Source organism: Zootermopsis nevadensis, unplaced genomic scaffold (genome assembly GCF_977971745.1).
Source record: "Zootermopsis nevadensis isolate Lab colony 2312 unplaced genomic scaffold, Znev_1.0 Znev_ptg000009l, whole genome shotgun sequence".
In the NCBI taxonomy this organism is placed as follows: domain Eukaryota; kingdom Metazoa; phylum Arthropoda; class Insecta; order Blattodea; family Termopsidae; genus Zootermopsis; species Zootermopsis nevadensis.
The window spans coordinates 1,702,515-1,728,514 of record NW_028259141.1 but is presented as its reverse complement, the minus strand read 5'-3'; the positions used below and the strand labels follow the sequence as shown (position 1 = coordinate 1,728,514).

Below are 26,000 nucleotides of genomic sequence, written 5' to 3'. Positions count from 1 at the left end.
GGTAGTAGGGAGAAAATTTTTTCATTGTGACCCCGCATCAAGCGGATCTTCAGTGTCTTTACGTTCAGTTTCATTCCTATCAATAATATATTTCATTAATAAAGACGATGGTGATTCGGTGGCCGCATACTTTCGTTTCAAATATTTTCGGGACTGCAATGATGTGGCATTTGTGTTTCCTAATTACTAATGTGGAGTATCTGCTGCCACTTGTTCTTGATTGAAATTCAACTTCTCTCCCGGCGATGGAACATTCGATATTGTTTGCCTTTCACTTATGTTGGGTAAGAGAAATTGAAGTATATCTTCGTATTTATACTTCTTGTTATTTTGGGCAGCTTGACCGCTTTTAGTTGTCCGTTTCCCCCAAGTGCCTCCTGAAATGATCCCTTATGTTAATCAGCCGACTTTTACACTGCGTACCTAAAAGAAAAGTGTATTCGAGAAACGTGTAGAGCAATAGTGCAGCAAATTAATGCATGAACCAATGCCCCTTCTCTCCCAGATATTCAGGATTTACAAGAGAAGAATTCAGTCGTCTCCGGATAATATCGATGATATCATTTTGTCAACGTGTGTGCTTCATAATTTCATCAAGAAGTATGACGGTTTCATCACACCTTCAGAAGAAACAGAATCTTCCACAGCAATGCCATCAACCTTTCAAAACTTAAATTACCAAGGAGGAAACACGACTCATCAGGCATTCCAAGTTAGACAAAATTTCAGATCATTTTTGTCTTCACCAGAAGGTTATTTTAATGTAATTGATTAATAAGTATTTAAGGGTCAGTGAAATTCAATTAATTAATTTTAATGTTTGTTCTTAAAATTTAATAAATTCTTTACAACTATAAATACTACGTATTTTTTTACCTGTTGAATTTAATTCCTTCCAATTTCTTTCCAAATTGATTTTTTTAAGCTTGGATCCATGTATTTTGGGTGCGTCATGTCATACAGAAATCAATTTCATCTTCCCAATTCTATTAGTTTTTCGTCATCCATTTCAAAAATTAAGAATATTAACAATTCAAAAGAAAACACTGTAAATTATATAACACTTCACGTAAGAAGATCGTTGTCATACGAGACGTGGAAGTGAACTGAAAGAGATTTAGGAAAAATATCGTTGGAGGCGTAAGTTGTGCGAGACTCGTTCCTGGAACGGACGAGCTCAGAGTCAATATAAAGAGTTCCATTGAAAAACGTTGAATAATATTTTCTGAAAAATCGGCAAGGGCTCGTGTCGTTATCTTTACGTTCCTATATAAAGAGACCTTTATTAGTTGCTATGGTATTTAGTAGTCCTTACAGCAACGTCAATTTCGTAGTAGTAACGAATGAGGGCGGTTTGTAATTAGTAATGGTAAAAGTCGAATAACTGGTGAATAATTCGCAAATTATAAACGCCACTAAAATATATATTACACTAACAAGTCAGAATGACAATTCATGACGAAATCAGAGCACATTAAATTCAGGGAATGCTTGCTATTATTTAGTCCAAAATGTTTTGTTCTAATACCAAATATGAGAACAAAGTCTTAAAGGAAATAAGTGTGATTTGACATCTGGATCTCTAAATTCCAGGAGTATGTCGATCGTGTTTTTAAAAAGAACACTACCTTTCTGAATCTGGATCTACTTCCTTCCACAGTTTATAAACGGGTAAAAGGAACAGAAAGAATTCATCTGTCTCTGAACCCTTCAAAATTTACAAGTAATTTTGCCAGTTGTGATGAATGGGTGTGAGTCTTGGTTTTCTTCACTTTGAGGACATGGATTGAGGAACTGTTAGAAGAGTATTTTGAGATAAATATTTGGGCCTAAATGGGAGTGGAATGTATCAGAGAAAATTGCTCAATGAAGGGCTTCACAGCCTATAAGGTTAAGAATTAGTTGGATCTATACCACATTTCCCCCAAGGGCCTACATCGCTTGAGGCGGGACAACTTTACATTACTTACCATTCATTACAGTAGTTACTGTTTCTTGCATAAATGATCTGCATTGCCACACCACAGATCCCTGTCAGGAAGGAAAACTTTTATAAAGGCATATGACAGCTTGGTTCTCTCTGGCAGGCTGCCATGCAAATACAACATTCATTCTATAAACAGTAAACATGTTGCCAACTGAACAATTATGTTCAAGTGTTGTGGAAAGAGACATTTTTAAGAATTACATGAAATTTTTACAGGGATTCTGAACACATTTCTGCAGAACTGCTTTGTAATTCTGAATGTAACACAGGGAAGTGACACGCTTACTTCAAAGTCACTGCTAACCACCCCACAGGAGAAACAGCATTATAAAATCTTGATTTTTTTTCCTGTAGGGGTAATACACCCACAAAATAAAATTACTTCTTCCTTTGTCTGCAGAGTCTGAATGAGCCTGAAGCAGTGTTGATCAACACCTGGGCACAGCATAACTAGGATACATAGTCCTTAAAGGCATCACAATCATCGACCTGTGACGATTACGATGCATGAATGAATTCCCAAACCTACACTGTAATACTTAATACTTTCCTTACATGCATTCGTCACTTGCCTGAGTTTTCCTAAGAAATGTGAGAATCTACCTGTATCTTTTAAGCCCAACCTGTGGCTCAATGTATTGAAAAAGGTAAAGAAGGTGAAGTCATCCATGTACTTTATTGGTGACTAAGGTATGAGGACATAGTTCCATACATTTTTACTATTGGCACTACATGGGGATGAGTGATTAGCTTCAAGCCCTCAAACTCAACCAAGACACTTGTTGGAAACAAAACACGCTTATGTACTTCACACATTCCTAGCATGTATCATCTGAAGTTTCCTGGACAGTGATTAGATTAGCAGCAAATGTAATATACGTGGAAAGAACAATAAATATTTCTGCAACTATATAGGAATATATTTCACAAAACACAAAAAAATTTCTACATCTAAATTCACGTATGTCAGTCACTTAGATCTGCTCGTGACATTTCCAAGTACCGCATTCCGAAGGTGGGCTATTTATAACAAAGCCATTACAACTTACACTCCTGTTTCACCTGCAAGTAACCTGAAGCTTAGAATGATTATTTTCAACTATCAGTAAAATATGCAACTGAAAATAAGAAAAATGACAAATGCTTAACACATCTTAAAATTATATAACATTCCCCATACCAATGAAACAGTTATAAAATGTTTTGGAAGTAATAAACTGAAAGAAATTGTTAAACCAAAAAGACCTCGCTGTCAACGTTTTGCTTGTTTGAAGAATGCTTGTCATACAGATAACACAGTACGAGATGCGAGAAGATTTTATTGCATTTAGTCGCCGAGAAACATCACGTCATACGTCATGAGATGCTCATCATTGTATAACACAAGAATGAGACGGCCCTTTGCCTCAAATGCACAATTACTATTCCTATCCTGGACAATATTCCTGTACTAAAAAAATGTGCAGGAGTAGGTATTCATTTGCATTCTGACAAAAGAAAAAGTCTTATTCATGATGCAGATTCTTCTGATAATAGGAAGACTTGCATATATCACAAGAATATGCGCACCCCTCACATGTATTGACTCATCCGATTATTCTATTAATGAGTAGAGTTAATGTCACTGAAAAACAGAGCAGTCATTAAAGAAAATCATTTATGATATACATCACATTAATGTGGCTGCTGTCTACCATGTGTAAGTTGATGTGTCTTCAAAGCACGCTTCTGAACGAATGATTTTTTACACATATCACAGAATTATGGCCGCTCCGCACTGTGGATGCGTAGATGTATCTTGAGATTACACTTCCGACTAAATGACGTATTACACAAATCACAGGAATATGGCCTATCTCCACTGTGCGTACGCTGATGTCTCTTCAGACTACTCTTATAAATGAATGCTTTGTTACACACATTACAGGAATATGGACGGTGTCCACTATGTGCACGGTGATGTATCTTCAAATCAGCTCTTAACCTGAAAGACTTACTACAAACATCACAGGTATATGGCCTACCTCCACTGTGCGTATGCTGATGTCTCTTCAGAGTTCTCTTTTGTTTAAATGCTTTGTTACACACATTACACGAATATGGCCTATCTCCACTGTGCGTATGCTGATGTCTCTTCAGAGTTCTCTTTTGTTTAAATGCTTTGTTACACACATTACACGAATATGGCCTATCTCCACTGTGCGTACGCTTATGTCTCTTCAGAGTACACTTTTGTTTAAATGCTTTGTTACACACATTACACGAATATGGCCTATCTCCACTGTGCGTACGCTGATGTGTCTTCAGATTACTCTTTTGTTTAAATGCTTTGTTACACACATTACACGAATATGGCCTATCTCCACTGTGCGTACGCTGATGTGTCTTCAGAGTACACTTTTGTTTAAATGCTTTGTTACACACATTACACGAATATGGCCTATCTCCACTGTGCATACGCTGATGTGTCTTCAGAGTACACTTTTGTTTAAATGCTTTGTTACACACATTACAGGAATATGGATGGTCCCCACTGTGAATGCGTTGATGTTTCTTCAGTATAATTCGACGAGTGAATGATTTATGACACATTTCACAGGTATATGGACGCTCACCATCTTGTAATAATATCTGTTCTTTCGCAGGAAACTAGCAAACAAATTGAAAAAAATATTAGGACAAATCTTATTAGGAGACTGAAAAGAAGATATAAGCAAGCTCAATAAATATTTCATTGCGAAATGTATGTTCTTTCCAGAACAGACGTATTCTCTAAGGTGGATAGCATTATAATTCCTATTTCATTTCTTTCTTGGCTACCTGAGAAAAATATGTTAATTCACTTGTCAAGAATGTAATTTTATACAACACAAACAAACTCTCGACTGGCAGCATGAAGAAAACCATAAGAGTTACATATTCACATTAAATAACATGATGTCCTAGTTCAAGTTTGCTTCACCCAACCAGATCTGTTGTTAGAAAAACCTACTCACATTGCTTAGCCTGATTGGTGGAGAAAAAGGAGAGGTTAACCAATCTATTTGTTGGTATCTAAACCATCGAAAAGCAAGGATACACAGATGTAGTTATAATGGTGACATACAATATTATGCATTATAGTGAACCTTCTGATAAATATCTTTGAAGCAATATAGTTAACCATATACTGGGTTCAATCTATAGTACAAGTAAGAGTGAAAGGAGAATCTAGAACAATTTAACCTCAAATTCACTCACATCCAACTAAATTAATTATGATTTTAGTTGGATATGAGTGAACTTGCATCACATGCTTATCATCCTGTTGTAACACATCCATCTCTTTATCCCGAGAACAGAATTTCATAAACACTGAACAAGTCGGCTTGGGGAGAAGAAGAAGAAGAAGAAGAAGAAGAAAAGATGACAAGTGTGCCAAATGCAACCATTCTGACACACTCACAGCAATTTGGCCTTTGTGAACGATGCGAGTGACATCAGAGGTGTTTGGGGCAAGTGACCTTAGCTTGAGTAGGATGCCTGGCCTCTGTTTGGATGACTGATGATGGCAATATGAAGAATGACAACTTACATTTGCTCATTGAGGTTGCGTAGCTGGCTGGTGATTGTCCACCACTACCACAAAGTCACTTTCTCAAGCAAAAGCACATGTAGGCGTTAATTTAAAGTACCAAATGTTGCCATCATGACACTGAACCAAACTGAAATGTCTCTTCAAATAGAAAAAATGCCAAAATAAAACATCTTGAAAATCCAATTAGCTGTTTGTTCCCAAGTTCTTACACATGGACATATTAATAGGTATAGCGAAGTTAATAGGTATATTTCAGTAGCCTTTAGTTTCAAATCTGCTTAAAAATAAATCAGGGAAAAGGCCATATTATGCGGGTCCCCTGTCACTACATCACAACATGTATTCTGGCCGTGGATTAAAGAAAACACCTAATAATGTGGGGGTAACTATTTCATTCTAAATTCAATATTCTCCATCAAGGTTAATTCAAAACATCCATGGAATTATTTGGCATCATCACTGAAGATTCTTATGTAATCTGTCAAAACTGAGCACACATTCTGCATTTTTCAGGTACTGGGAAAAAATCACGAGTACAATGGAGTACATATCAGCTATTTTTCAGTTAGGAGGGAAGCATTATGCAAATATAAGGTTCAGTTCATCATCTACTTCCCCAATAATAAATTACCTATCGGACCATAATATCCAGTAGCTTATGAATAATATCGTATAATGTAATAGTTCGTATTAATATAATATTGTAGTAGTAGGCAACTTATCTTTTAAAAAAACAATAATATTAAAAAGAGTTTAACTCATTTTTGTATATTTTTCTAAATATTTATGAAGCTAATTTTCTAATAAAAATTATAATGTAGGCAAAACAAAGAGTGATTGGATTACGCAAGAATTAAAAATATCTTGCAAATGTAGGAGGAGTCATATCTACAGCAGGAACAGTTAATATCCAAAAACAACAGCATTCTATATTATGTACTGCAAAATCCTGAATGATGTTATAAAATAGGCTTAAAAGCAGTATTAAATTAGATTAATAACAAAATCTTGTAATAAAATAAAAAAAACATGGTACATAATAAAAAGGGAAAGAGGAAAGATACATTTAACTGAACTGTTAACTTCTTCTTCGGAAGTATGTGAGGTTATGTTATGTACAATAGGTTAAATCATCGCACGCACACTGGTCCCAGAAAAATCTGGCTTCAGGAAGTTGCATCCACTGAAGACGCAGCCTACAAACTAACAAATAATAAAAGAATGCAGGGTAGAGGAATTTGCTGTGATTTAGCAAAAGCTTCTGACTGTGTAAATCATTACATTTTGAAGGCATTCGAGGAAAAGCTGTAAAATGGCTCATATCCTATTTAAGAGAGAGAAAACAACTTCTGTAAAATCACCAAAATTCTATCAATTTTTTAAAATTGGGGTACACTTGAACAGAACCTCCAATTACCTTGTAAGGTACAATACAAGTTTCTATAGCGACAAATCCTGCCTACCTGTTTGTGTATCTTTTCGCAGAGAGGCAGTTCGAAATAGGACACACGTACATATACACTTTTTTGCTTAGAAAGACCGATACTATGACCAGAATATTGACCTTTCCTCCTGGGACACCCTGTATATATGGATAAACTACAACAGTGTCATGGTCTTTTAAAGGCACAAAGTCAGTAATTGATTACATATTAGATAATGAGAAAACAGGAACATTAATTACAGATGTTCAGATAATTGGAGGATATTTTTTAATATTATTATTATCACATCTATTCACCACTTTATGGGGTATTATTATCAACTGCATATGGGTTGATACCCGGTGGCAGTGGTTCTACAATAAGACACAAACAAAACAATACACATCACACAAAAACACACCACACTCAAAATAAAACAACTCATAAAATTACAAAACCATGAGGCACAAACATTACTGAAAATAAAAACACAAGTATTTAAACACAACAGATAACGTAAAGTAAATGACGTAAAAAGTAATACCAACTAGACATAAGACAGTAACAGTAATGAATTACATACGTCATGACACATTACTTGAGATTTGAGTTTCTAAAAGCACCTAGTATGAAGAAGGTTGTCTTCCGCGTAATCTGACAGAAGTTTACTGATGTTTCAGAGGTGCTTGCTGCCTCCGTCATCGGGGCAATGCCTCATCACCCTGATGATGTTATAACATTCTAGTTTACAACGTAAGAGTGTGACTGTATGAATGTCAGATTTATGCCCACCAATATCATAACTAATTAGTGATGTGTTATGTACTTGACAGAAATTCATATCCTTTATAAAAACAATAAATCTTAGATAATTTTCTTATTTTTTTGTATTTCATCAAAGGAACATTTAACTATGAAGAATGTTATTTGACATCCAGAAACAAAATATTTTTTGAGACATAACTACAGAATTGGTAGGGACAATTATATATAACTAACAAGATGGCTTACGGAACCTTAAGATTCATCACGGAATTAACCGAAGCACTCCACCGGTCACTGTCTTGGGCGAAAAAAATCCAGTCTCCTTCAACTCCTATCTCCCAAAGATCCCTATTTAAGATTATTGTCCCATCTACGTCTAGGTCTCCCAAGGGGTCTCATCCCCTAAGGATTCCCGAACTTAACTCGGTGAACACACAGTGACCCATCAATGTGAGCCACATGCCCCGCCCATCTCATTCTTCTTGACTTAAACACCCTGATAATACTGGGGGAGGAGTACAAATTTCTGAGCTCATCATTATGCAATTTTCTCCATACCCCATCGTCTATCCTACTAGGCCCGAATATCCTCCTCAACGCCCTATTCTCAAACAACCGCAATCTACGTTCCTCCCTCAGAGTGAGAGACCATGTTTGACATTCATACAAAACAATTACATATAAAAATCACCTGACAGTGATATGGTAACAAGTGTATTTAAGAATCGCTCATATCGGAAGTTTCAGGTGGCTCTGAGCGACGTATATTTGTTCATCATTCAGTAATAACCCTAGACAGGAATCATGTGAAGGACAAACTTTCAGACAGTAATCCAAAGATTCAGCTTATCTTTTCATTCTAGTAATGAGTAACGCGCACTTAAACCTAAGTGTTCTGTTTACTGGAGAAGACCTCATTTGATCCAAACTGCCGCTAATCTAAAACTGTCAGTAAATGACAACGAATTACCCAAAGACAGGAATACTGACAATGCATTTTACATTTGATGTGGCATCCCCCCCCCCCCTAAATACCTACCATTAAATCAAGTGTGTCTTACATTGATGGAGTCTTTAAATCAAGGCAATAGAAAATTAACAATGTCCAACATAGTCATTTACAAATCAAGGAATATTACATTTTTAGAGGGTCATCAATTATCCTGATAAAGGTCCTTAATTGAAACGGCAGGTCTATGTCCCTGTAGTGATACACGCTCCTACAAAGTTAAAGAAAGAAAGAAAGGAAAGGGAGAAAACCTTCAAACATTCTCAGATCCACAAAAATGTGCATAGAATTCAATGGGAATTAATGCCATCAAAACAAGGCTTACTGGAAAGTCTGGAAAAACTATCAAAGACTTGCCTGGCTACATCTGTCTTAAAACATTTCTTGTATTTCTCAATATTTAATATCACACGTCTTAAAATAAATTAAACACAAAACGGAAGTGATATTCCGCAAACAGCAGGCAACAAATACAATTCCCTTGCACTAGTTTGCAACGGACACTTCAAAATGGAGATGCAACGTGTCTAAAAATGCTCACACAACTCACCTCATGCTCCGCCTTTATTAATGGAAATGGTATCAGGAGAGGATCCTCCTCCACTTTCACACCTCCGTCATCCTCAACTTTGATATCCATGACTTGATTGTCATCATAAGGAGCCTCGAGACTCGTTTCACTATAAGAATCGGGTACAACTTTCTGTAAATTGATGGAGTCCTGTAAAATAACCATACTCATTATGAATTGTGATTGTGCTCGCTCACTGCATGGAAAGGAATAATTATCTATACAATTGTACTGAATTAAACTAATAGCAGCCGCAGAACATCTTTAAAGGAGCCTGACGATGGTGGAATTAATTTAATATTGCTGATTTTCTGGACATGATCCATCATTTGATATTTTAAACAAGATCACTACGCTCTGGGAACTAGAACTGCTCTGGTCCAATAGGAGGGACTAATCCCAAGGGATTAATAAGACTTTTCTATGGGACCCAACAGAATAGGTACTTTCACCACAAGTCAAGAGCAGAGCCAACTCTCAAAACATAGCGGTTCTGCTTTAGAATATCAAACTATGGACAAAGTCTAGAAAAACACCAACATGGAATCATAGTAGCCGATTCATAAAGATTTCCTTCCTTATAGCTATCAACATAATTACCATGAAAAGGATTTTTAATACAAATATCACTTCAATAGCATAGTCTCCATGTAATATGAAATAAAAGACCTCCGCATCAGTTTACTTGTCATGTTCATGCCAAAGCATTGACAATGGCTCAACTGATTACGGCTTGGATTATGTAATGAGACAGGAAAGCACATACTCAATGGTCACAACAAATTTTGTTACGGGGTTTATTCGATAGTTAAATGTACACGGCATGAATAAAGTGCACACAATAATGAAATTACATTTTGTATGTTTAGGACAGAAATACTGAACAGAGTGACGCATTAACGTTCCTCCCTCCCGGCCAACTTTTATATATGAAGTCAAGTTAACCTCTTAAATATTTCATTTAATCAAAGCTGTGCCAAAACGACAGAGCAAAGGAGAATATTTGGGTCTATAGAAACAAAGTCAAAAACAAGGCAGAAAATGTTATGACACAATTTGTTCCTTAATTAAAAGTCTCCATGGCTGCAAATTTATCTCCTCATCAAAGTTTATTATTACATACTCAATTTTAGCCCCCCATATGGAAAGAATTCACGATGCGTAACAGAAACGACAACACTGTTCTAATAAATCGGTACAATTTGTATCAAGACACAAAAGAAATAAATGATTATCTTAAAACATTCATAGTTCCTGTGAAATGTATAACAGATTTAATACCAGGCTGCATTTTGAATACAAAGCCCACAAAATATACAAGATTAATGGGCCATATTTTTCTAAAATAGTTCTCAGTTTGGTCAATGTTTAATTTCACATGTTTTAAAACTGATGCAACAGAAATTTAAAATGGTATTTCATAAACACCGAGCAACAAAATTCAGTCCCCTGGCACCTTTTTCCAAAGGACACTTCAAAATCCATTCACCTGAGTGGAATTGCTTCATGTGGAGATGGACAAGAGACACACAATACGTAATCCTACATATTTCTTAAAAGTTCATAAAAATGTGAAACTCACCTCAAGTTCTGACTTTATTAATGGAAGATTTGCTACAGGATCCTCCTCTTCTTGTGAACCTGCGAAATCCTCAACCTTCATATCCATGATCTGCGAAAGAAGACGTTACACATGTCTCATTTTGTGAACCAGGTACAATTTTAAGCAAAATGAAGTAATGCAAAACCTCCACACCTGATGTTGATCATGACCACATTCTGTCCACTTACAATTTCCATGCAAAATGTAATCATAACGCAATAAGACATGCTTGCAAAATAAAGGGCTAGAGCAAGGATCGATAACCTTTCTTGGGCGATCAGTAACTTGGAGGAGCTGATAATTACAGTAAGCATCACATAAGAGCGTCTATATATATCAGGACTGAAACAATTAGATTACAACTGTGGTAATGCATGTGCTGTACGAACAGCCTCAAGAACAACTGAACAAATTAAACATGTAAAATGCAATGTTTCATTTCTTTACTGAACTAAGTCTGCTGAACAAACTAGTTCTCAGGCAGTCAAGAAATTAGCCGCATATACGGAACCCAGAGGCTTACAGAGTGAGTTCAAAGAGCGTGCCACTGGTTGCTATCCTTAGCCACAAGGATCCAGTCCTTGTGCTTATATCCTACTTCTTTAAGTCCTATCTTAATATTATCCTCCCTTCTATGTCTTGCTCCATCAAGGGGTCTCCTCAATTCAGGTTTTGTAACTGAATTCTTGTTTGCATTACACTAACTGTTGCATGTAACATTTTTAAACGAGTTTTAACAACTAACAGTGGTGTAGTAGTAACTCAGTGTATATATCATAACCCAATAACACAATAAGCAAACTATCACTTCAATACCATTCCAGTGTACATTACGAAATAGTTTGTGAGAACAGACACGTTTTCTTTTTCTTGTGTCGTTAGAGTATCTAAAGAAAAAAATATAATGGGCAGGTTTGTAATTTATAACAAAAAATCCACACCAAAATATAAGATTCTGTCAAAACAGATTTTTCATAAGACTTGTAAGTGGAAACGTAATATGAAAATAAATCTAAAAAAGACGTAAAGCAATTTAAATGAATAATGGAAAGAAATTATTACTTGTAAAAATTTCCAGATGATCACAATTATTACGTTTGTTAATGTCTCTCACTCACACACATGCATAAGTGTGTTCGCACATGCACTTAAGCTTTAAAACGAGACACAAACAAGAACAAATGTATTACATTTCATTTGCAACATATTTCACTGTTTAGTATTTATTTACAATTACTGGGGCACAGTCCTTCTACAAGCCTGAAAAAGGTGTCTATGTTACTTTGTATTGCAAATCAGATAATGAATATACGTACTCTACCCAATTCAGACTGCAATTTGCTATTATTCTTACAGGCCTGGAGCACTACAGCAGCATATCAGAGTTATTTTATAAAGGTACAGTAGAACTGTTTTACAGATGATAATAACTCATACAGGAAATACAAACACTCAGGCATGTGTACAAATGGACAGAAAAAAATCTCATCTGAAAGCGAGGCTTACCTCAGTTTCAACTGTCCTTATGGAAAGCGCTGATTGTATATTAACCTCATCAGATACCATGCGAGTGGGATCTTTTTCACTTACAACATCAACATCATTTTCCATTTTGATTATACCCATGTTCTGCTGTAAAATTAAAAATTAATTATAAAATTGAGTTAGATAAAACAAAATCGACGAAAACAGTTGTACTCTGAATAATGCATATGAGCAAAATTGTAGTAATACGACAATGTTAATGCCTGCCTGTCATAACAGCTAAACATAAAAATATGTAAGTAATTTAAATTCACACAGTGTGTGCTACGTACAGAATTCAATACAGATTTCAAACATAGCATATGTCAAACATACAAAATACATTAAAATATTTCTTCACATTGGGAAGAGAAATTACAGTTCCCAGTAAAGTTACACAAAAACGGGCAATCGCAACACAATGTTGATCACACTGAACAGAAATATAATGTTATAGTGAATGGTCTGTGAACTGAATGTGTGAAAAGTGACTAACAAGAATAACGAAAAATATATTAAATTATGTATAACATACCCTTCCACAGATGTTAGGAATTTTGTCACACTCTGTAAAAAGCTGTAGGCCGCAAAGATAGACAACTCTCGAGGAAGATAACTTTGTTTTTTAGCCTTCTATGTCTTCTTCATAAGCGACGCTATGTCGAATTAACTGAAATAATGAGTATAACCTCACTTTGAGGCATGGGGCAGTCAAAATAATGCGCATTACAAACCCACAACACACTATCTGTACAAACAGCTTTGGCACAAATATCAAACTTATTTTTAATATTTTAGGATGAGTAAATATTCACATAATATTCTTCTACATAAAGTACAACCCGTGACTATAAAGCACAATACCAACTGGAAAAAAGCAATATCTCCCAGAGAACGTTTTGCGGTATGTATAAGGTAAGTTTAATAAAATAATTACTTTCATCAATTAACTTTAATTTTTTAACATATAAATATTATTAACACAAAGGATTCTAAAAAAAACAAGTTTGTTGAAAATGGTGAAAATATTCTGAAATATTTGATTTGTTATCTGGAATTGATGATACTGATGATGTAGTCATTTCTGGAGAATGAGGACGGGGTGCCGTAATTTCACTTCCTGGTGCATATGAGTGTTCATTTTGTAACTGTCGTAGTTCTATCTCTTGAACTACAGAAAAAATTCTACCTTTCGCTACGTGTTGGTAGTAGGGAGAAAATTTTTTCATTGTGACCCCGCATCAAGCGGATCTTCAGTGTCTTTACGTTCAGTTTCATTCCTATCAATAATATATTTCATTAATAAAGACGATGGTGATTCGGTGGCCGCATACTTTCGTTTCAAATATTTTCGGGACTGCAATGATGTGGCATTTGTGTTTCCTAATTACTAATGTGGAGTATCTGCTGCCACTTGTTCTTGATTGAAATTCAACTTCTCTCCCGGCGATGGAACATTCGATATTGTTTGCCTTTCACTTATGTTGGGTAAGAGAAATTGAAGTATATCTTCGTATTTATACTTCTTGTTATTTTGGGCAGCTTGACCGCTTTTAGTTGTCCGTTTCCCCCAAGTGCCTCCTGAAATGATCCCTTATGTTAATCAGCCGACTTTTACACTGCGTACCTAAAAGAAAAGTGTATTCGAGAAACGTGTAGAGCAATAGTGCAGCAAATTAATGCATGAACCAATGCCCCTTCTCTCCCAGATATTCAGGATTTACAAGAGAAGAATTCAGTCGTCTCCGGATAATATCGATGATATCATTTTGTCAACGTGTGTGCTTCATAATTTCATCAAGAAGTATGACGGTTTCATCACACCTTCAGAAGAAACAGAATCTTCCACAGCAATGCCATCAACCTTTCAAAACTTAAATTACCAAGGAGGAAACACGACTCATCAGGCATTCCAAGTTAGACAAAATTTCAGATCATTTTTGTCTTCACCAGAAGGTTATTTTAATGTAATTGATTAATAAGTATTTAAGGGTCAGTGAAATTCAATTAATTAATTTTAATGTTTGTTCTTAAAATTTAATAAATTCTTTACAACTATAAATACTACGTATTTTTTTACCTGTTGAATTTAATTCCTTCCAATTTCTTTCCAAATTGATTTTTTTAAGCTTGGATCCATGTATTTTGGGTGCGTCATGTCATACAGAAATCAATTTCATCTTCCCAATTCTATTAGTTTTTCGTCATCCATTTCAAAAATTAAGAATATTAACAATTCAAAAGAAAACACTGTAAATTATATAACACTTCACGTAAGAAGATCGTTGTCATACGAGACGTGGAAGTGAACTGAAAGAGATTTAGGAAAAATATCGTTGGAGGCGTAAGTTGTGCGAGACTCGTTCCTGGAACGGACGAGCTCAGAGTCAATATAAAGAGTTCCATTGAAAAACGTTGAATAATATTTTCTGAAAAATCGGCAAGGGCTCGTGTCGTTATCTTTACGTTCCTATATAAAGAGACCTTTATTAGTTGCTATGGTATTTAGTAGTCCTTACAGCAACGTCAATTTCGTAGTAGTAACGAATGAGGGCGGTTTGTAATTAGTAATGGTAAAAGTCGAATAACTGGTGAATAATTCGCAAATTATAAACGCCACTAAAATATATATTACACTAACAAGTCAGAATGACAATTCATGACGAAATCAGAGCACATTAAATTCAGGGAATGCTTGCTATTATTTAGTCCAAAATGTTTTGTTCTAATACCAAATATGAGAACAAAGTCTTAAAGGAAATAAGTGTGATTTGACATCTGGATCTCTAAATTCCAGGAGTATGTCGATCGTGTTTTTAAAAAGAACACTACCTTTCTGAATCTGGATCTACTTCCTTCCACAGTTTATAAACGGGTAAAAGGAACAGAAAGAATTCATCTGTCTCTGAACCCTTCAAAATTTACAAGTAATTTTGCCAGTTGTGATGAATGGGTGTGAGTCTTGGTTTTCTTCACTTTGAGGACATGGATTGAGGAACTGTTAGAAGAGTATTTTGAGATAAATATTTGGGCCTAAATGGGAGTGGAATGTATCAGAGAAAATTGCTCAATGAAGGGCTTCACAGCCTATAAGGTTAAGAATTAGTTGGATCTATACCACATTTCCCCCAAGGGCCTACATCGCTTGAGGCGGGACAACTTTACATTACTTACCATTCATTACAGTAGTTACTGTTTCTTGCATAAATGATCTGCATTGCCACACCACAGATCCCTGTCAGGAAGGAAAACTTTTATAAAGGCCTATGACAGCTTGGTTCTCTCTGGCAGGCTGCCATGCAAATACAACATTCATTCTATAAACAGTAAACATGTTGCCAACTGAACAATTATGTTCAAGTGTTGTGGAGAGAGACTTTTTTAAGAATTACATGAAATTTTTACAGGGATTCTGAACACATTTCTGCAGAACTGCTTAGTAATTCTGAATGTAACACAGGGAAGTGACACGCTTACTTCAAAGTCACTGCTAACCACCCCACAGGAGAAACAGCATTATAACATTTTGATTTTTTTTCCTGTATGGGTAATACACCCACAAAATAAAATTACTTCTTCCTTTGTCTGCAGAGTCTGAATGAGCCTGAAGCAGTGTTGATCAACACCTGGGCACAGCATAACTAGGATACATAGTCCTTAAAGGCATCACAATCATCGACCTGTGACGATTACGATGCATGAATGAATTCCCAAACCTACACTGTAATACTTAATACTTTCCTTACATGCATTCGTCATTTCCCTGAGTTTTCCTAAGAAATGTGAGAATCTACCTGTATCTTTTAAGCCCAACCTGTGGCTCAAATTTATTGAAAAAGGTAAACAAGGTGAAGTCATCCATGTACTTTATTGGTGACTAAGGTATGAGGACATAGTTCCATACATTTTTACTATTGGCACTACATGGGGATGAGTGATTAGCTTCAAGCCCTCAAACTCAACCAAGACACTTGTTGGAAACAAAACACACTTATGTACTTCACACATTCCTAGCATGTATCATCTGAAGTTTCCTGGACAGTGATTAGATTAGCAGCAAATGTAATATACGTGGAAAGAACAATAAATATTTCTGCCACTATATAGGAATATATTTGACAAAACACAAAAAAATTTCTACATCTAAATTCACGTATGTCAGTCACTTAGATCTGCTCGTGACATTTCCAAGTACCGCATTCCGAAGGTGGGCTATTTATAACAAAGCCATTACAACTTACACTCCTGTTTCACCTGCAAGTAACCTGAAGCTTAGAATGATTATTTTGAACTATCAGTAAAATATGCAACTGAAAATGACAAATGCTTAACACATCTTAAAATTATATAACATTCCCCATACCAATGAAACAGTTATAAAATGTTTTGGAAGTAATAAACTGAAAGAAATTGTTAAACCAAAAAGACCTCGCTGTCAACGTTTTGCTTGTTTGAAGAATGCTTGTCATACAGATAACACAGTACGAGATGCGAGAAGATTTTATTGCATTTAGTCGCCGAGAAACATCACGTCATACGTCATGAGATGCTCATCATTGTATAACACAAGAATGAGACGGCCCTTTGCCTCAAATGCACAATTACTATTCCTATCCTGGACAATATTCCTGTACTAAAAAAATGTGCAGGAGTAGGTATTCATTTGCATTCTGACAAAAGAAAAAGTCTTATTCATGATGCAGACTCTTCTGATAATAGGAAGACTTGCATATATCACAAGAATATGCGCACCCCACACATGTATTGACTCATCGGATTATTCTATTAACAAGTAGAGTTAATGACACTGAAGAACAGATCAGTCATTAAAAAAAATCATTTATGATATACATCACATTAATGTGGCTGCTGTCTACCATGTGTAAGTTGATGTGTCTTCAAAGCACACTTCTGAACGAATGATTTTTTACACATATCACAGAATTATGGCCGCTCCGCACTGTGGATGCGTAGATGTATCTTGAGATTACACTTCCGACTAAATGACGTATTACACAAATCACAGGAATATGGCCTATCTCCACTGTGTATATGCTGATGTCTCTTCAGATTATTCTTTTTATTGAATGTTTTGTTACATACATCACAGGAATATGGTCTTTCTCCACTGTGCATACGCTGGTGTATGTTCAGACTACTCTGTTGAGTGAATGATGTGTTACATACTTCACAGGAATATGGCCTTTCTCCACTGTGCATACGCTGATGTTTCTTCAGATTACTCTTTTGATTGAATGATTTATTACATACATCACAGGTATATGGTCTTTGTCCAATGTGCATATTCTGATGATTTTTCAGACTATTCTGATACATGAATGATTTGTTACATTTTTCACAGGAATATGGCCTATCTCCACTGTGCGTACGTTGGTGTGTCTTCAGACTACTCTGTTGAGTGAATGATTTCTTACATATATCACAGAAATATGGCCTTTCTCCAGTGTGCGTAAGCTGATGTCTCTTCAGATAACTCTGTCTAATGAATGACTTGTTACATACATCACAGGAAAATGGTAGCTCCTCACTATGTACACGGTGATGTATCTTCAAACTATCTGCACTGCTGAATGACTTATAACACACATTACAGGAATATGGCCTTTCTCCACTATGTGTACGCTCATGTCTCTTGAGATGACTCCGATAAATGAATGATTTGTTACACACATTACAGGAATACGGACGCTCACCATCTTGTAATATGTTCTGTTCTTTCGCAGGAAACTAGCAAACAAATTGAAAACAATATTAGGACAAATCGTATTACAAAGGTTTGAGTAACATCACTAAAATTCTATCAATTTTTTAAAATTGGGGTACACTTTTTAAACTTGAACAGAACCTCCAATTACCTTGTAAGGTACAATACAAGTTTCTATAGTGACAAAACCTGCCTACCTGTTTGTGTATCTTTTCGCAGAGAGGCAGTTCGAAATAGGACACACGTACATATACACTTTTTTGCTTAGAGTGACCGATATTATGACCAGAATATTGACCTTTCCTCCTGGGACACCCTGTATATATGGATAAAACTACAAGTGTCATGGTCTTTTAAAGGCACAAAGTCAGTAATTGGTTACATATCAGATAATGAGAAAACAGGAACATAAATTAGAGACGTTCAGATAATTGGAGGATATTTTTTAATATTATTATTATCACATCTATTCACCACTTTATGGGGTATTATTATTATTATTATTATTATCAACTGCATATGGGTTGATACCCGGTGGCAGTGGTTCTACAATAAGACACAAACAAAACAACACACATCACACAAAAACACACCACACTCAAAATAAAACAACTCATAAAATTACAAAACCATGAGGCACAAACATTACAGAAAATAAAAGCACAAGTATTTAAACACAACAGATAACCTAAAGTAAATGACGTAAAAAGTAATACCAACTAGACATAAGACAGTAACAGTAATGAATTACATACGTCATGACACATTAATTGAGATTTGAGTTTCTCAAAGCACCTAGTATGAAGAAGGTTGTCTTCCGCGTAATCTGACAGAAGTTTACTGATGTTTCAGAGGTGCTTGCTGCCTCCGTCATCGGGGCAATGCCTCATCACCCTGATGATGTCATAACATTCTAGTTTACAACGTAAGAGTGTGACTGTATGAATGTCAGATTTATGCCCACCAATATCACAACTAGTTAGTGATGTGTTATGTACTTGACAGAAATTCATATCCTTTATAAAAACAATAAATCTTAGATAATTTTCTTCTTTTTTTGTATTTCATCAAAGGAACATTTAACTATGAAGAATGTTATTTGACATCCATAAACAAAATATTTTTTGAGACATAACTACAGATTTGGTAGGGACAATTATATATAACTAACAAGATGGCTTACGGAACCTTAAGATTCATCACGGAATTAACCGAAGCACTCCACCGGTCAGTCTTGGGCGAAAAAAATCCAGTCTCCTTCAACTCCTATCTCCCACAGATCCCTATTTATGATTATTGTCCCATTTACGTCTAGGTCTCCCCAGGGGTCTTATCCCCTAAGGATTCCCGAACAAAACTCAGTGAACACACAGTGACCCATCAATGTGAGCCACATGCCCCACCCTTCTCATTCTTCTTGACTTGAACACCCTGATAATATTGGGGGAGGAGTACAAATTTCTAAGCTCATCATTATGCAATTTTCTCCATACCGCATCGTCTATCCTACTAGGCCCGAATATCCTCCTCAACACCCTACTCTCAAACACCCGCAATCTATGTGCCTCCCTAAGAGTGAGAGAACATGTCTGACATTCATACAAAACAATTACATATAAAAATCACCTGACAGTGATATGGTAACAAGTGTATTTAAGAATCGCTCATATCGTAAGTTTCAGGTGGCCCTGAGTGACGTATATCTGTTCATCATTCAGTAATAACCCTGTGAAGGACAAACTTTCAGACAGTAATCCAAAGATTCACCTTATCTTTTCATTCTAGTAATGAGTAACGCGCACTTAAACCTAAGTGTGCTGTTTACTGGAGAAGACCTCATTTGATCCAAACTGCCGCTAATCTAAAACTGTCAGTAAATGACAACGAATTACCCAAAGACAGGAATACTGACAATGCATTTTACATTTGATGTGGCATCCCCCCCCCTCTAAATACCTACCATTAAATCAAGTGTGTCTTACATTGATGGAGTCTTGAAATCAAGGCAACAGAAAATTAACAATGTCCAACACAGTCATTTAACAAATCAAGGAATATTACATTTTTAGAGGGTCATCAATTATCCTGATAAAGGTCCTTAATGGAAATGGCAGGTCTATGTCACTGTAGTGATACACGCTCCTACAAAATTAAAGAAAGAAAGAAAGAAAGGAAGAAAAGCTAGAAAAGACAGCAGGAGAAAACCTACAAACATTCACAGATCCACAAAAATGTGCATAGAATTCAATGGGAATTAATAGCATCGAGACAAGGCTTACTGGAAAGTCTGGAAAAACTGTCAAAGACTTGTCTGGCTACATCTGCCTAAAACATTTCTTCTATTTCTCAATATTTAATATCACACGTCTTAAAATAAATTTATCACAAAACGGAAGTGATATTCCGCAAACAGCAGGCAACAAATACAATTCCCTTGCTCTTGTTTGCAACAGACCCTTCAAGATCTATTCAGCAGAGCGGAATTGCTTCATGTGGACAGACAAATGGAGATGCTACGTGCCTAACGATGCTCAAACAACTCACCTCACGCTCTGCCTTTATTAATGGAAATGGTATCAGGAGAGGATCCTCCTCCACTGTCACACCTCCGTCATCCTCAACTTTGATATCCATGACTTGATTGTCATCATAAAAAGCCTCAAAACTCGTTTCACTATAAGAATCAGGTACAACTTTCTGTAAATTGATGGAGTCCTGTAAAATAACCATACTCATTATCAACTGTGATTGTGCTCTCTCACTGCATGAAAAGGAATAATTATCAACACAACTGTATCGCACAAAACTAATAGCAGCTGCAGAACATCTTTAAAGGAGCCTGACGATGGTGAAGTTTATTTAATATTGCTGATTTTCTGGACATGATCCATCATTTGATATTTTAAACAAGATCACTACGTTCACGATGCGTAACAGAAATGACAACACTGTTCTAATAAATCGGTACAATTTGTATCAAGACACAAAAGAAATAAATGATTACCTTAAAACATTCATAGTTCCTGTGAAATGTATAAGAGATTTAATACCAGGCTGTATTTTGAATACAAAGCCCACAAATTATACAAGATTAATGGGCCATATTTGTCTAAAATAGTTCTCAGTTTGGTCAATGTTTAATTTCACATGTTTTAAAACTGATGCAACAGAAATTTAAAATGGTATTTCATAAACACCGAGCAACAAAATTCAGTCCTCTGGCACCATTTTCTAAACGACACTTCAAAATCCATTCACCTGAGTGGAATTGCTTCATGTGGAGATGGACAAGAGACACACAATACGTAATCCAACATATTTCTTAAAAGTGCATAAAAATGTGAAACTCACCTCAAGTTCTGACTTTATTAATGGAAGATTTGCTACAGGATCCTCCTCTTCTTGTAAATCTTCGAAATCCTCAACCTTCATATCCATGATCTGCGAAAGAAGACGTTACACATGTCTCATTTTGTGAACCAGGTACAATTTTAAGCAAAATGAAGTAATGCAAAACCTCCACACCTGATGTTCATCATGACCACATTCTGTCCACTTACAATTTCCATGCAAAATGTAATCATAACGCAATAAGTCATGCTTGCAAAATAAAGGGCTAGAGCAAGGATCGATAACCTTTCTTGGGCGATCAGTAACTTGGAGGAGCTGATAATTACAGTAAGCATCACATAAGAGCGTCTATATATATCAGGACTGAAACAATTAGATTACAACTGTGGTAATGCATGTGCTGTACGAACAGCCTCAAGAACAACTGAACAAATTAAACATGTAAAATGGAATGTCTTATTTCCTTATTGAACTAAGTCCGCAGAAGAGACTAGTTCTCGGGCAGTCAAGAAATTACCTGCATATACGGAACCTAAAGGTTTACAGAGTGAGTTCAAAGATCCTGCCACTGGTTGCTATTCTTAGCCACAAGGATCCAGTCCTTGTGCTTATATCCTACTTCTTTAAGTCCTATCTTAATATTATCCTCCCGTCTATGTCTTGCTCCATCAAGGGGTCTCCTCAATTCAGGTTTTCGAACTGAAATCTTGTATGCATTTCTAATGTTTACATTCCATACTCATCCTCCTTGATGTGACAACAATAATAATTAATACAAATGATTACAAAGCTCGTCATTAAGAAGTCTTCTCCAGTCCCCATTATTTCCTTCAGTGTTCCAAATATTGTGCTCTGTACCCAACTGTCAATAGCATCAACGAATGTTCTTCCCTTAACCCTTTAGATTTAAAGTCGTATAAAGAACATTACATAATCCAGTCAATACCTGCCTCAAAGAAAATAGCACACATTCCAGTCACAAAGATCAACTACGTAACATATACTGGAAGCCATCTGTAATAAGTATAGGTCACGCGAGAACTGCTGGCATTTGCGCAAATTACTGATTTTGGTTGCATCAGATGGGCCCCTCCAAAGCACGCATTAGAGGGGTGTCAGCTTTAGTTGGTTTGTAGCTCTAGCTGTGTTGAGATAGGTGCATCACCGCAGCTGACGCTGTGCGACCCCCACTACTACCGAACCCCCCTCTTTTGCATTATACATCATGCATTTAGATGCCACCACTACTCGCTTGACCTACATGACTGTACATCAAACATGTCGTCATCCGACAGAGCACAAAACAGTGAAAATCACCTGTTCAACCAAGTAACAAAAATATCCATTAGTAAATAAAGAATGAAAGTAAGAAATTAAATTCCACTTGGCAAAAAACCTAAGAAAATTAAAATACAATTATGACATGGAACAAATTTAACAACAGTGAACACAAAACATCAACATAAAAAAACATAATAGCACAAATAAACAACGGACATACGGAAAATTGGACCACATTTGCACACACATGGAGACAAACGTGGTATATAACAAAATTAAAAAAATACTGATCGCAATAGCCTTCCAAACCACTAATATCTTTTAAAAAACACCAAAAACATAAATCACAAAAGAAAATTGATGATAGAGGTGCAAATAAACTAAACTGTAGAGACTGCACACTAATTATATAGCACAAAGAGATCACACGCTGCAAGAGAGGTTTAAAGAACATGTATGTTCAATATGGAACAATAGAGATCATCAGGTAATGAATAACATATCCCAAATACAGGAGAATCCTATGGCAACACAGAAGTTACTTGGAAATAATAAAAACAGTCTGTAAAGAAACTATTAGAGAAACACCTCATATACTGTGAACAATATCCATCCAGTCATAACCTGATCTTTGACGCACTATATGAGCATTATTACCAACAGCTCACATCCTCCCCCCTTAAGAGGGGAGTTTGAAAAAGTAATGCGACTACTCGCATAACCCACCATCTTAGGATTCCTGAGGCTCGGGCATTTTCTTTGCCGAAGTTAACGGCCTTCACGTGCTATACATTTTTTGCACCTTCCCACCAGCTTCTCAAACACGTGCAGTAGGCCATTTCCAGACTTCTTGCGTATGGCAGTGTCAGTGCTGAATGTCTGCCCTGATAACTCAAGTTTAAGAGCTGGAAATGCCCAAAAATCACATGGAGCAAGGTCTGGACTGTAGGGTGGGGGTTCTACTGGTGGTCCATCGATGTCTGGTACAGCCTTCATCGCCACATATGCAATAAGCTGTTGTGCATTGTCTTGAAGCAGAAACCACATTTTCGTCAAGAACTCCGGTCACTGCTTTCTGAACTGCGTTCCCCAAATGAGTTTTAAGTGTATTTGCATAGTAAACATCATTCGCAGTTAGCTTCTGAGGTAGCCAGTGCTGAAGAATAATGCCTTTTGACTCAAAAAACAATATCAGCATCACTCTTCCAGATGATGGTGCTTGGTCTCCCGCTTTGAGCGTCGTCAACCACCCTTTTGTTTCCATCTTTAAAATGGTTCAACCACTGAAACATTGTAGCTCGGCGCATTGTTTCTGTAACACCTTCAACGTCTCTTCACTGCTCTTTCTGAGCTTCACACAAAATTCTATTGCACATCTCTGCCTTAATATATGAAACTTAAAATTAAAACACAACAACGCCACGGATGTTTGGAGTTCAGTGGACACTAACATTATGAGACGTGTAATATGAATATGGAATTGGAAATGTATTTTTCACATATACTGACTGTTGCATGTAACAGTTTTAACTAATTTTAACAAGTGACAGTGTTATAGAAGTAATTCGGTGTATATAGGGACATATATTATAACCCAATAACACAATAAGCAAACTACCATTTCAATACCATTACAGTGTACATTACCAAATAGTTTGTGAGAACAGACACGTTTTCTTTTGCTGGTACTGTTACAGTAAGTATGTGTGTATATATATATATAAAAATATAAAGGGGGGCAGGGCTGAAATTCATAACAAAAAATCCACACCAAAATATAAGATTCTGTCAAAACGGATTTATCATAAGACTTGTAAGTGGAAACGTAATATGAAAATAAATCTAAAAAAGACATAAAGCAAACTAAATGAATAATTGAAAGAAATTATTACTTGTAAAAATTTCCAGATGAACACAATTATTACTATTATTAATGTATCTCACTCACACACATGCATAAGTGTGTTCGCACATGCACACATGCTTTCAAACAAGATACCAATACGAACAAATGCATTACATTTAATTTGTAACATCTTTGACTGTTTAGTATTTATTTACAATTACTGGGGCACAGTTCTTCTACAAGCCTGAAAAAGGCGTCTATGTTACTTTGTATTGCAAATCAGATAATGAATATATGTACACTACCCAATTCAGAGTGCAATTTGCTATTATTCTTACAGGGCTGGAGCACTACAGGAGAAAATCAGAGTTAGGTTATAAACGTAAAGTAATGTTCTTTCTTTATAATTGTTTAACAGCTAATAATAACTTATACAGTAAAACCAAACACTCAGGCATGTGTATAAATGGACAGAAAAAAAAGCTCATCTGAAAGGAAAGCTTACCTCAGTTTCATCTTTTTTTACTGAAAGTGCTGATTGTACATGAACCTCATCCGATACCATGCCAATGGTATCTTTTTCACTTTGAACATCAACAACATTTTCCATTTTAATTACACTCATCTTATGCTGTAAAATTAAAAAAAATAATTAAAAAATTGTGTTAGATATCTCAAAAATCGAGGAAAGTAGTTGTTCTCGAATAAATCGTTTGTTGATGTGACTTCCAAATATTTTCAACATTAAAGATGTCCAGTATATGATTTGGTTTAGAACAACAAAGAAACGTCGAGTAAATCAATGCACATATTATTTCGGAAGACAGTGTAATACTATATGGCCTACAATTGTAATTTATAGTTGAACTGTTTCCTGACAAACCCCAACTTTCCTTTTCACATTAGTCGAACTATCTCGGTTTGTTGCCAACTTACGGAAATACGTGTCAGTGAATATCAATACGTGTGCTGAATTCACACATATATGAGCTGCTGCGATATTCTCCCACCAACTACGAGGTCGCTGCACACAAATAAACGAAGTTCCAGATTAGTGCGTTTCTCGATCTGAAAACGTGAAAAATGGGTATACCAAATATCAGCCTGTAACTTTGTAAATCTTAATCATACCTTAGAGCAACTTTAAACTTGGCATTATCTGACTAAAGAATGTTTTTATGAAGACTGGAAACGTACCACTTCAAGTTTAGGAATCAGTTCATTCTTACATTTTCAGAAGGATCGGTAATGCAGACGCGAACAGAACATTCGCTAATACGTTCTTAGGGGCAGTGAAGCTAAATACCGTGCCAGCCCGTCTGTGTCTAATAATAACC

At 36.0% G+C, this 26,000-nt stretch overlaps 2 protein-coding genes and 2 long non-coding RNA genes across 8 annotated transcripts; 2 read left to right on the top strand and 2 right to left on the bottom strand.

Annotated features, from left to right (window-relative positions):
* Positions 1-1,079: 1,079 nt before the first annotated feature.
* LOC147874306 (uncharacterized) lies at positions 1,080-2,897 on the top strand. Its single transcript, XR_015534251.1, has 2 exons — positions 1,080-1,140; positions 2,388-2,897. It is a non-coding gene; the product is annotated as an uncharacterized LOC147874306 (long non-coding RNA).
* Positions 2,645-13,320, bottom strand: LOC110838905 (uncharacterized). 2 transcript variants are annotated; one of them, XM_087345406.1, is made up of 5 exons: positions 12,996-13,320; positions 12,443-12,568; positions 10,916-11,005; positions 9,313-9,483; positions 2,645-4,636 (listed from the first exon to the last, which is right to left on the bottom strand). In XM_087345406.1, exons 2-5 carry the CDS (start codon positions 12,560-12,562, stop codon positions 3,749-3,751), a joined length of 1,269 nt encoding a protein of 422 aa, XP_087201532.1. In that variant the 5' UTR covers positions 12,563-12,568; positions 12,996-13,320; the 3' UTR covers positions 2,645-3,748. The 2 variants fall into 2 exon arrangements, with proteins under 2 accessions (XP_087201532.1, XP_087201533.1); XM_087345407.1 differs by having other exon boundaries at positions 12,443-12,565.
* Positions 13,321-14,743: 1,423 nt separating this feature from the next.
* Positions 14,744-16,602, top strand: LOC147874305 (uncharacterized). Its single transcript, XR_015534250.1, has 2 exons — positions 14,744-14,804; positions 16,052-16,602. It is a non-coding gene; the product is annotated as an uncharacterized LOC147874305 (long non-coding RNA).
* LOC110838901 (uncharacterized) lies at positions 16,310-25,947 on the bottom strand. Of its 4 annotated transcripts, none has more exons than XM_087345408.1 (6): positions 25,861-25,947; positions 25,600-25,731; positions 25,169-25,294; positions 21,537-21,626; positions 20,730-20,900; positions 16,310-18,208 (listed from the first exon to the last, which is right to left on the bottom strand). In XM_087345408.1, exons 3-6 carry the CDS (start codon positions 25,286-25,288, stop codon positions 17,405-17,407), a joined length of 1,185 nt encoding a protein of 394 aa, XP_087201534.1. In that variant the 5' UTR covers positions 25,289-25,294; positions 25,600-25,731; positions 25,861-25,947; the 3' UTR covers positions 16,310-17,404. The 4 variants fall into 4 exon arrangements, with proteins under 4 accessions (XP_087201534.1, XP_087201536.1, XP_087201535.1 ...); XM_087345411.1 differs by having other exon boundaries at positions 18,081-19,079; XM_087345410.1 differs by lacking the exons at positions 25,600-25,731; positions 25,861-25,947 and adding an exon at positions 25,511-25,595.
* Between the last annotated feature and the right edge of the window lie 53 nt (positions 25,948-26,000).